This window comes from Castanea sativa, chromosome 7 (genome assembly GCF_040712315.1).
Source record: "Castanea sativa cultivar Marrone di Chiusa Pesio chromosome 7, ASM4071231v1".
NCBI classification, from domain to species: domain Eukaryota; kingdom Viridiplantae; phylum Streptophyta; class Magnoliopsida; order Fagales; family Fagaceae; genus Castanea; species Castanea sativa.
The window spans coordinates 27444427-27456284 of NC_134019.1; the positions used below are offsets into that span (position 1 = coordinate 27444427).

The 11858-nt window shown below is 34.1% G+C and overlaps 1 protein-coding gene and 1 pseudogene across 1 annotated transcript; one reads left to right on the forward strand and one right to left on the reverse strand.

Annotated features, from left to right (window-relative positions):
* Positions 1-3555: 3555 nt before the first annotated feature.
* Positions 3556-5866, forward strand: LOC142644740 (putative RING-H2 finger protein ATL21A; annotated as a pseudogene).
* A 1226-nt stretch (positions 5867-7092) lies between these two features.
* Positions 7093-11581, reverse strand: LOC142642299 (uncharacterized). The gene is made up of 4 exons (XM_075816651.1): positions 11134-11581; positions 8977-9205; positions 7862-7986; positions 7093-7542 (listed from the first exon to the last, which is right to left on the reverse strand). Exons 1-4 carry the CDS (start codon positions 11485-11487, stop codon positions 7441-7443), a joined length of 810 nt encoding a protein of 269 aa, XP_075672766.1. The 5' UTR covers positions 11488-11581; the 3' UTR covers positions 7093-7440.
* Between the last annotated feature and the right edge of the window lie 277 nt (positions 11582-11858).

The following is an 11858-nucleotide window of genomic DNA, read 5'->3' on the forward strand; positions in this document are numbered from 1 at the left end:
CTTTATTGACTACTTTTGGCACTACCAGCCAAACCTCTTTCGGCCCCAAAAGCTGACTTGATTCCTTCCGGATATTGCGCTCTTAATGCCCCTCACAAGTCCTGATATGAATAGTAAAAATATCACTATTCACTTTGTACTATTCACTGCTTTATTTACTTATTTAAGGGTGGTTGTCACTTATTACAAACTCAGAATTCTCTTCTAGGATTTCCTTTAGAACTCTCTCTAGGACTTCCCTTAGCTCAGAATATCTCACTGATTACACAAAGCTCGTAACTAGAACTAGGACTAGCTTTCAAGCCTTGTTATACTATCCCTGTTGATCATTGTAATCTTGTGACTACTACTACTGTAAGTGTTTTGAAGTACATTCAATAAACATGTCTGTTTTCAATACTTTGAATTATTTTGATATACAACTGCTTGGTTGGTTCTAATGCCTTACTTTCAATTATCATTTACTTTGAATTATTTTGATATACAACTACTTGGCTGGTTCTACCGCCTTACTTTCAATTATCATTTACTTTGAATTATTCTATATATCTGTTATCTGTTGTGCTTCCGCCTTCTGCGCTGTCATCCTTCCCCCTTTATGGTATCAGAGTCATTCTTTCCTTGGCCGATAGTGTTGTTGTGTCTTTCATATTCTGTCCGTGTCTGCCTGACCTTGTGATACTTCGTTGTTGTGTCGATTGTAATCTTGTGACTACTACTACTGTAAGTGTTTTGAAGTACATTCAATAAACACTTTTGTTTTCAATATTTTGAATTATTTTGATATACATTCAATAAACACTTCTGTTTTCAATTATTTTGAAGTATATATATATATATATATATATATATATATATATATATATATATATATATATATAAATGAAAAAACAATTACAATTATATTTTTATTATTAGAAAACAATATGTTGACATTACAATACACCGGTGCCAAACTTGAGTTTTACAATTTACATATGTCTTGAATTTGGGTCGGATGTGTCAGCAATGATATTTTCATCATTATGCACCAAGGTTCAAATTCAACATGGCAAAACAGGCCAGGTCGGGTCGGGTCAACCGGGTTATTTTAAGCAGGTTAAAACGGGTTCGGGTCAACCGGTTTGCGAGTTGGGTTGACCCATATTTTTCACATGAATTTATTTTTTTATAAAGAAAACAACATGTATTTGTCATTTGGAAAGTCATGCAACAAATTACTTGATGTAAAATGCATTACTTTAAATTTACCACTTATATCATGAATGAACTCAGTTAAACCTATTACTACATATTCAATAATTTTAAAATTATACAAATCCTAACATTGCTATCTAAAACAAAATAACACAAAGATAAGTAAAACAAATATACAAGTTTTATTTCTACACAATATCAACATCCCAAAATATAAAACAAAATTACAAATGATTTATTGGATAACTCATTTGACAAAGAATAAAAACATATAAGAAATTTACAATCTTGAAAATTAATTTTATAATCTATTATCAATTGTGGTTGACACTCTATTTCAATTTGAGATATACATTGAAGTTTGATTGTTTACTTATTTATACATGGTCTCTTTTAAGAATATCATATTATTATTAAGCAATACATGCTCTAGGAAATATCATAATTTATTTTGAAAAACTGTTTATTTTGGACATAGATTGTTAAAAAATAGGTCTAAGCATTCATAATTTATGCTAATTTGATATTTTGGCTTCACATTTTCACACTTGTGAATGTTTTTCACATATGTCTACAATTTTAAATCTATGTTTTTAACTCTACTGTAACCAGATTATTTTAGCATGTACTTTGCTATTTAATATCTAAAAATCTTTAGTCATTATAGAATGCTCAACTATTCGTCTTTTAATTAATTTGCATGCAGTTATATAAATGTCTCAATTGTTTCTTTAAAGGTCACAACAAACAATTAAATCAATATTGTCTTAATTTTACTATTTTTTTACCAAAAAAAAGTTCTAAAAAAATGGTTCGGGTTCAGGTTGAGCGTGGGTCGGATCAAGTTGACTCGCAAAAAACCCGGGTCGAGTAACGGGTCAACCCGTTTTTGCTTCAGGTCAAAAAAATCAAGTTTGGGTCGGGTTAGAAAATTTTGACCTGTTTTGTCATGTTTAGTTCAAATTCCCCATCTCCGCATTATAATAATTACAACAAATCATGTTAGTAGTTAAAAGAAATTTTGGAAAATGTTCAATTCATCTAAAGTTTAATTCCACTCTTTCTATTATAACTATTAATTATAAAATAAAATAAAAATTGCAGTATTTTTGAAATGTATTATTTCCCCAATGGAACATGGTTCCATTATCTAGTCACTAGTGCATGGATCTATCAAAAATAATATACATATGGTGCTTGGGAAAAAAAACAAAAGGAGGAAAAACCGAAAAGGACCTCAAACTTTTAAATTACATACTTTGAAATGACTTACTTTGAACAAGTCTTCCATGCTTTGATTTGACCTGAAAGTTTTTGTATGAAATGGACAAAAGAATAAGACATTAACCTCAGTACTTAACTAAGCCCGTAACATGATTCACTAAAATAAAATAAAAAACACCTGGCCCGTAACATAGCCAAAAAATTTAGAATCATGCTCTTTTATGCCATAATTTTGATGCGATAAATTATAAATAGTAAAAAAAAAAGTGGTATATTTATGAAAAAGTGATAAACAATCATTCATAGTCTATCACTTAAAATAATTGTAGAAAAAGTGCAATCTTAGAATTACTCTTTATTAAGTTCTTTCTCAAAAAAAATAATTGTAGAAAAAGTGCAGTCTTAGAATTACTCTTTATTAAGTTCTTTCTCAAAAAAATTTAAAAAATAAAAATTAAAAAACACACATTGAGTTACATACCAAAGAAATTTCTACACTATTTAATAGAAAATTTCTTTATAAGGTTCAAGTCAACAACGAATAGCAGATTTCAGTTATTTCAACTGATAAAGTTTATGATAGTTGAAAAAATGCAGTCTTACAATTACTCTTTATTAAGTTCTTTCTCAACAAAAAAAAAAAAAAAAAATACACACACATTGAGTTACATACCAGATAAATTTCTACCACTATTTAATAGAAAATTTCTTTGTAAGGTTCAAGTCAACAACAAATAGTAAATTTCAATTATTTTAATTGATAAAGTTTATGATAGTAGAAAAAGTGCAAGTCTTAGAGTTACTCTTTATGAAGTTCTTTCTCTAAAAAATTTGAAAACACACATTGAGTTACATACTAGAGAAATTTCTACCAATATTTAATAGAAAATTTCTTTGTAAGGTTAAAGTTTACAATGAATAATAGGTTTTAGTTATTTCAACTGGTAAGTTTGAATAAGAGACGTGGAGTTTAAAAATAAAAAAAAAATAAAAAAGTCAACAACGAATAAGTAATAGGAACAAAACCTAAAAAGTTACGTTGTCCCCTTTACTATATCTTTATATACAGTTTCTATTCCATATGTTAATTATGACAACTTCAAGCAGGATACTTTCTAGCTTCCAAATGCAAATATGGCCTCCTTTCAAATCCACTTCGTATCCACTTTCTTCTTATTCCTCCTTTTCACAGCATCAGTGCTAAAATATGCAAAACAACATATTGCGATGATTTGATCAGATCACCGTTGGTTGAATTCCCTTTTCAACTCAATACAACCTCTAGACAAGCCAAACGCTGTGGCTATCCTGGATTCAATCTCTCATGCAACAGCCGAAACCAAACGATTCTCAGTCTCCCTTATTCCGGGGACTTCGTTGTTTATTTCATCGATTACTTCTTGCAATCACTCCTTATTGAGGACCCAGATGGCTGCCTTCCCAGACGGTTCCTGAACCAAAGCTTCACTCTTTCGGGCTCTCCTTTCCACTTTGAGTTTTATAATAATTACACCTTCTACAACTGCTCCGAGGAGACGATCTATAAGCGTGCAAGACGGGTTTCTTGCCTTAGCGGCGACAACTTTACTGTCTGGAGAACTTCTTCCCCTTTTACGGAGCTACAGCAGCAGTGTCGGGTAAAATTGAATGCACCAATTGAGGTCCAATTAACTTGGCTGGAGCCCCATTGTGTATACTGTGTATATGGTGTTGAAGAATGTGCGTTCAAGAGTGATACTGGTCTGGAAGTTGGATGCTTTAATGTTGCGAGTACTGCTCCTACTCCTCCAAGCACCGGTATGTTTACTTGCTTCATCGAAATTGCTTTTCCTTTTTTTTTCTTTTCGTTTTCTCTTAGAGGTTGATTCATTCAAAAAGAAATATACTCACAAAACAATAGGGCTTTCTCTTAGCTAGCGTAGCTGAGGATCTAGTAGCCTTTGCTGTAAGAGCAGGGACTACAGATAATATATATACTTCTATCTATGAACACAATAGAAATAGACTTGAAGTCCTGCATCCCTTAGCTTCCAAATTTTGTTAATTAATTCTAAAATCATTACTACACAAAATCATAAATCTCGATATGAACATGATGCTTACTTCTTTGAACAACCCAAGTATGTGTTGTCTTAAGGCTTTTGCAGACAGCTGCAATATCATAAAATAGTCTTGATTGCCAACTAGTTTGTGATATGTCTTATCTAGTTATACAAAGTGGAGGAAAAATGAAACAGTTGACTCACACAAACGTTAGTTTACTCCAAGGGAAGACTAATCCTCCAATAGCAATACTTGCTAAGTTTGGGATAAAATAATTGACTAGCTTTATTAATTTCATCAACAGTCATGCGTATGAACAAATAGTTTTGATTACCGACAAGAATGTGTTGGATTTGTGCAAGAGAACTAAAGTTCTTGCTTGGAAAGTGAGACCACTTGTAGAGGATATTTGGCACTGATGAGAGAGAGTGAGAAGACTATTCCATTGTGTGGATAAGGAAGCCTCAAAACCTTGGCAATGGAAGCTTATATGAACATTTCCTGGTCTTGTACAAGGTTAACTCTTATTATTATTATTATTATTATTATTATTATTCAAAAATAATATGTTCTAAAATTTTATCATGCTTAGGTGATATTAAAACTCAAAATGAAACATTTCTATTGTCTTTAATCCATTTTCATTTTACTGTTTAATTTACATAGACAATATGACATTTAAACACACCTATATGTGCTTATGCATTTGTATAGTATCAAATTTAGGACTTTGTTTCCTTACAACAAGTGGGGTAAGGGAATTCAAATCCAAGAACTTTCCATGGGTGGGATTGAACAGTATCATTAAACCACAAGACTTATAGCTAAATTACTATTAATGATATTTTTGTCAATGACTAAATTATTGTCATTCTTTGCTCTTTTAGGTATTTCAATGAGTGCCAAGTACGGCATTGCCATAGGCATGGGAATACCTGGACTGTTGTGCTTAATTTGGCTCACTTGTTACCGATGTAAGCGAGTTACAGTTAACAGCCAGAGACCCCAACCTAACACACAACTCTCTACCTCAGCTGTCCCACAACATATTGCCTTTGTAATGGGCCTTGATGGGCCTACTATAGAATCATACCCAAAGATCTTGCTTGGTGAGAATCAAGAATTACCCAATCCCAATGACAACACTTGTACCATATGTTTGTCTGAGTACCAACCTAAAGAGACACTACGGACTATACCGGAGTGTGATCACTATTTCCATGCTAATTGCATAGATGAGTGGCTAAAAATTAATGCAACATGCCCTATTTGCCGGAATTCACCTAATTAGTATCCTCTTGCTACCTCTTCATCATTGTTATTGTTGTCATCATCATCATTTTTATTATTATTATATACTATTTTGTTCTCCATTGTATATAATATGTTTGATTTGGATTGATGGACTAATTGTGATTATTCTATGTTATAAATGTGTAAAATGTTTTTTTAGAGTATATATATATACTCAAATTGGAGCATCTGTAAAAAAAAAAAAAAAAAAAAAAAAAAAAAAAAGAAAAAAGAAAAAAGAATCAAATAGTGTAGTTACCCCTCAAAAAAAAAAAAAAAGTAGAGTGTTTTGTTTAATGCTATTTTGGATCGAATTGACCAAAATGAACTGAATGCATCAAAGTGGGCTGAACAAACTGAAGTGGACCAAATGCGTCATGGTGGACCGAATTGACCGAGGTGGACTGAATGGATCAAAATAGTCCAAATGTATCTAAATGCTACGCTGATGTGGCTCAACAAGAGCGTAGTAACAAGAATGCTACACTTAAACTTTTAGATATTATATTGATGAGCAGTTTGGCCCAAGACACATGCAAATGTTTATTCATAATCGAGATGTATCTAGAAGATGAAGATGTTGCACTGATATGGATGAAGATAAAGTGGAGTATGAAGCCCTGGGCCTTATCTCTCGCAAGGACTAAGGAGGTGGAAATCAATTATTGGTTGTGCATGATTGACCCTAGTTCCAGTCAAAATTTTGTGAGTAAAAAACTGGCACAAAGGGTTGGATAGTACCACAACTAGGGGCATCTAACGGTTATGATAACCTTGATATCCCTATCACCCGGGCCCGTTTGGAACGTGTGTTTAAACACCAATTTTCAATTTTTTTAGAAATACATGTGGGTGAAAAAATGTGTAAAAATACATATAATATTGTTTAAAAATTGAAAATATGTGTTTAAATACATGTATCAAACATGCCCTCATAAGATGGGATGATACTCCCAACCATTCTATTTGGTAAAAAAGACAATCTCCACTCTCACGATGAAGAGTAGCGTATAGCTCAAGATGACGCTCAAACTACCGCAAGGCATGCATGGCAGCTATAGTTGGAGCTTGGAACGGATTCGATAAAATTCTCTCAACATTTTTGTACAAATAGTCAAATACCCCACTTTGCTTCTTCCCCACGAAAACATGATCACCACATTCCACTAAGGGCAGACACCGATCTAGTTTGTGTGAAAAACCCTATCGATATCCCCATCACTGGAACGCAGAGATTGAAAGTCAAGTGAGTAGTGTTTTAAAGGCATGTTAAAGGACAAGATTATCTGACCCTCAATCAACTCCTATTTGTCCAGTAAGTTTAGTAAAAGAAAATTTAATACCAGAAATGCTTTAGTTCTTAAAAATAAATTGCCCCACTAACATCAAAATACTGCTTTACATAACCCTAAAAACAAAAGTTTGCGATATAAATTACAGGATTCCTTTTGAAATGGTTTACAACTACTACAGACACGTGAACGGACATGGTTACCGATCAATTCAAGTTATAAGTGGGCTCTTATCTATTGCTTCAACCATGATTACCATGGACCTCAAATTTGAACCCCTGCAAAACCACCTAAACAGTTTGGCTTGTATGATGCCAAGGGCAACCACCAGGAGTTGTGCTAGGAGCCCTGGAGTATGGTCTGTAACTTCGGATGAGTAAACAGGCTTGCATTATTGAGTCAATCTGCTAGGACTTGTGGTCGCTTTCTCTAGGCTTGCCATGTATGTCATATAAACCGTCCACAGATATGAAAATGAATTGCTCACCAATGGCTGTCAAAATTAGAACACCAACACCATATTCACAAGTTAATAACCTTTTTTTTTTTCCGTATGTGATGTGGTTTGGCATGTGCAGTGATCAGATTAGAGGTCGCCAATTCTTCTCAGGACCTCACTCCTAATCACCTATTCTGAATTACCTAGATGACTCCTTGAGTAGTGTGAAATATTCAACAGTGCCAACTGAAATATCAAATCCCCAACCCAACAGTGTCCCCAATGAAGAAAATAAAAAAGGGGGAAAATTCCCACCCCATTTTCTCTATAAAACCACACAAGGAGAAAGGTAAAGAAAATGAAGAGTACGTACTTGTAATTGGACAGGGATGAATCTGAATGTTATAAAATCACATATGGGCCAATACATTGCACCATTGATCATAGTAGGGAGTAAGTCTCGCTTTAATCGGGCAGCAACCTCAGTAATGTTTTCACCTGCATTTGGCATTATGGAAACCGCTTAAAAAAATTTGCTATTGAATTGAAACAGGCAAACAGCATATAACACATGATTTGGTGGACACAGATCATCTATTAGTAAAAGGAGTTTGATGTTTATCTTAATCATTAGTGAAGACTTTCCTCTTAATAACACAAATTACAGGCAACAATCTTGTTGCAAGCAGGCGAAATTTTGCGGGGAGCTTAACCCAAAATCAAACTCAACATGACTAAACTTAACATTTTTCTACCATCAACTTCTTATAATCAAGTCTAATAATCAGGTTAACCATTTATATTCACAGTAGATTAGTAAACAATAACAACAATCAAGCCTGGGGAATGCTATGGATTCTCAACAAATTAATTAGTGACAATCACATATTCTTTTCCACCACTCTGCTTTATACAAATTCCAACTTTCCATTAAAACTAGAATAACTTAAATCATCAAATTCACTTAAAATGATGTTGCAAATCCATATGTGTATTTGATAATATTTATACTTAAAAGAAACCATATGGATCATGATCAAATGTGGCATGGCCATTTTTTTTTTTTTTGCAAGTAAATAGCATGCACAATCATCATTGAAAGAAAATTCTCTATCATCAATTTATTGGCTAGTTAAATCTGGTTGCCAGCTCCAATCTTATGGCTTCAGAATGTGCATCATAAGTTGAACAATGCGTTTATTAAACTTAATTTCATCATCTAACATTTTTACTCTTTGGACAAAAGATTGACTCCCTTAACCCCATTTCAAAAGAAATCTCCGCATCCTATATGGAGAAAGTCTTGAGTTCAACCCATTATTTGTTCTTTGCTAATTAGATAGTTTATATCAAAAATTGGAACATAAAGCCATATATAAATGGAGGTAAATGCCAAAGAAATCACAAAAGATAGTTCACATAGTCACATAAAAATACAAAAGGCAATATTCATCATAAAACATTGTTTAGATAAAGAATCATATGTACCTTGTAAAAATGCATTCACAGAGAAGAAAACAACAGTCATTGCAGGTCCATATAGTGCCTGCCCCATGACCATTTTCTTCAATGTAGAGAATAGATCTCGCTTTGGAAAGAGCATTGACATGAAGTTGAACCAAAAATGTAGAGTTGGTCCTAAAATTACCATACCATATCCAGCCATGCGTAGTGTCCTCAAAAAATCATAAGATCCAGAAGAAGGCAGCGCAATTGTCTACAAAAACGTTGATAGAAAAACCCTATATAAGGATATGCTAGAAGTAAAATAACTCCTCAAAGCATTTAACTCAACAAAATAGACACACACACACACAGATGCTACAAATAAAATATGAGTACACCTGAATTTGGATTAAAAGCAAATGATACTTTATTATGTGAAGAATTGATTGACTTAAACGTGCAACAATAAATAAATACATAAGTAGTATTCACCCAAAAAATATGTAAACAAAAATAACGGAATAGAAATAGAAGCAGCATGAAACAGTCGAGGGCATATCTTATGTTTTCAACCTGCAGTATCCAACAGCTATAGAGTCTGTGGTGTATGTTAATTGAAACAATGCAGTTAAGTGAACCAGAATCAAGTGCTCCAAGGAAATTAGAACCACAAAGGGATCATACGGTATACATTAGGTTGACCAAATTGGAAGATAATATCAAATCAAAAAAGTCATACATCTAACTGAAGAAACAACATGAACAAGGAAACAAGTAAATTTTAATTATCATAAGGCCTGCATAAAAGAAGAGCTTCTTTTTGGATAAGTTAAAAGAGGAGCTCGATGCTGCCAATAAGTCTCTTAAGACAACACTTTGCCAAGGTTAAGCTTTGAGAGAGAGAGAGAGAGCAAAACCTAATAACCCAACTTCACTTATATGCATGCAAGTTGTGCATACCACTTAACATTCACAAGACACAGATGCTTAGAAGCAAAGCAAGCCGGAGGTCTACATGGACAAATCATGTATGCAGCAAGGTGTATATATAAGACAGTCATCGGTCAGTTTGTATAATGTAGCTACTATATATGTTTGTACGGATGCATACATAAAATACTCAATAGGTCAGAGCACCCTCTACGACAGAAAATTTGCCTCCAAGTTTGCTAGAGGAGGCCCTTATGAAATTTCTAGGAGAAGTTTTCCATGAAAGCATATAGAGGATGCTTGAAAATTTTCATGCAAAGATGCTTCACTCAGGCTATTTCATGTCTCAAAAGGTAGTCTGCCTAATTTCCACTGACATACAATTTGAGCAGGAAAGAGAAACTCGATGTTAGGAACCCATGGGTAGAACTCACTTTGAAAACCGGCTTGCAAGGGGAAGGTGCCTAAGAGCTTATAAACACATGGTTAAGCTTGCACTTAATCCATGTGTGACATTAGTATCATAACATTCAACAGCTTTTAAACCAGCCAGGTGGCATGGAGCTCCAACTATTTGGGAACTCCAAAATAGACTCTAACACCCAAAGAAAGAAGCTCTTTCAGTAAAGAGAACCCTTGTCCTGTCAAACGGGCGAATAATAATAAAATTTGCATTGCTATGTGCTCGCACCTTCAACTAATGTAATCGCTAACTTTTTATGAAGGACTGAGGGGATCTCAGTAACAATTTAACAAAAGCATGTATTTCAGGATGCAGGTAGGATCTCCAGTCCGTAATAGTGTTAAGGATATTCAATCACCCGGTAATAGTGTTATGCGAATTCAATCGCTTCTAATCATATTATCCCAAACAGCCCAAGAAATGGATACTATACAATAAGATAGTATCAGGCACAGATTATTCAATTAAGAAACATAACCCCCACTCCTATCAGTTATGAAGCCTTCAAAAATGGTTGAATTTTCTTTTTACTTAGAGAACGAATTAGCTAAAAAATTGACAAAAAAGCATAAAAACCCAACACACATTGCTACTAGCTCATTGAGATGCTTGTTTGAAAAAAATTATTAAACTACTACGAAAAGTAAAAACAGAGAAATCTATGTAATATGGTTAACTAACTTGTGTCAGACCACGAACAACCTCATAAAATTAGCAACTACAACGTTAATTAAACTCTCCAAAATCCCACATTTTCTTCTACACGAAAACTAAAAGTAAAGGGGTTTTAGGTTTGAATTCATTACCTGAGAGGAAAGGTCAGCGGCTATGTAAATAAGCGAGGAAGTGATACTTTTCGTTAAGACTGGCCTAGACTTGATCAAACCCAAGTACCAATCCACCAACCAGATTTTCGAAGAACAAAAAGAAGAAGAAGAAGAGGAAGAAGAAGAAGAGAAGCGCGAGGAGAACAGAGACGAAGAAGAGTGCTCGTACTCTCGGGTTGATCTCCTGATGAAATCGGGTGCCCGGAAATACGCTTTGGAGTGCTGCGCCTGGGTGCGCAGAAGTATCGGAGCTCCGGTCGGATCGATGATCGGGTGGTGGTGGCTCTGTAGCAGGCGGGTTATGGTAGCATTTCTCCTGAAAGCGGCGTTCATTTTTGGGTGGAGAATAGAGATGACTATTAACTAGGAATAGTATTTACTTGTGGTGTGTTTTGGGGTTTTTGGAGTTCGGAATAGAGAAATGAGGGGTTTACGCTTTTAAAGGGGAAGTCCAAAATATATAGGGGAAAAAGGGAAGTCTGAGCTGGATTTTAACCAAAACCTCTGAGAGTATCAAATCAACCTTCTACTCGCTTCCTTGTCCTCTAAAAATATTATAATAAATAAAATAAAAGCCCTTATATGGCTACACACTACACTGCTATGTGTCTAGGGCAATCGAGACGGAAATGAATACCAACATATATGCTCGATAGTGAGGGACAGAAACTCAAAATTTAAGTTCTATTAGAAGAAGTTTCTTA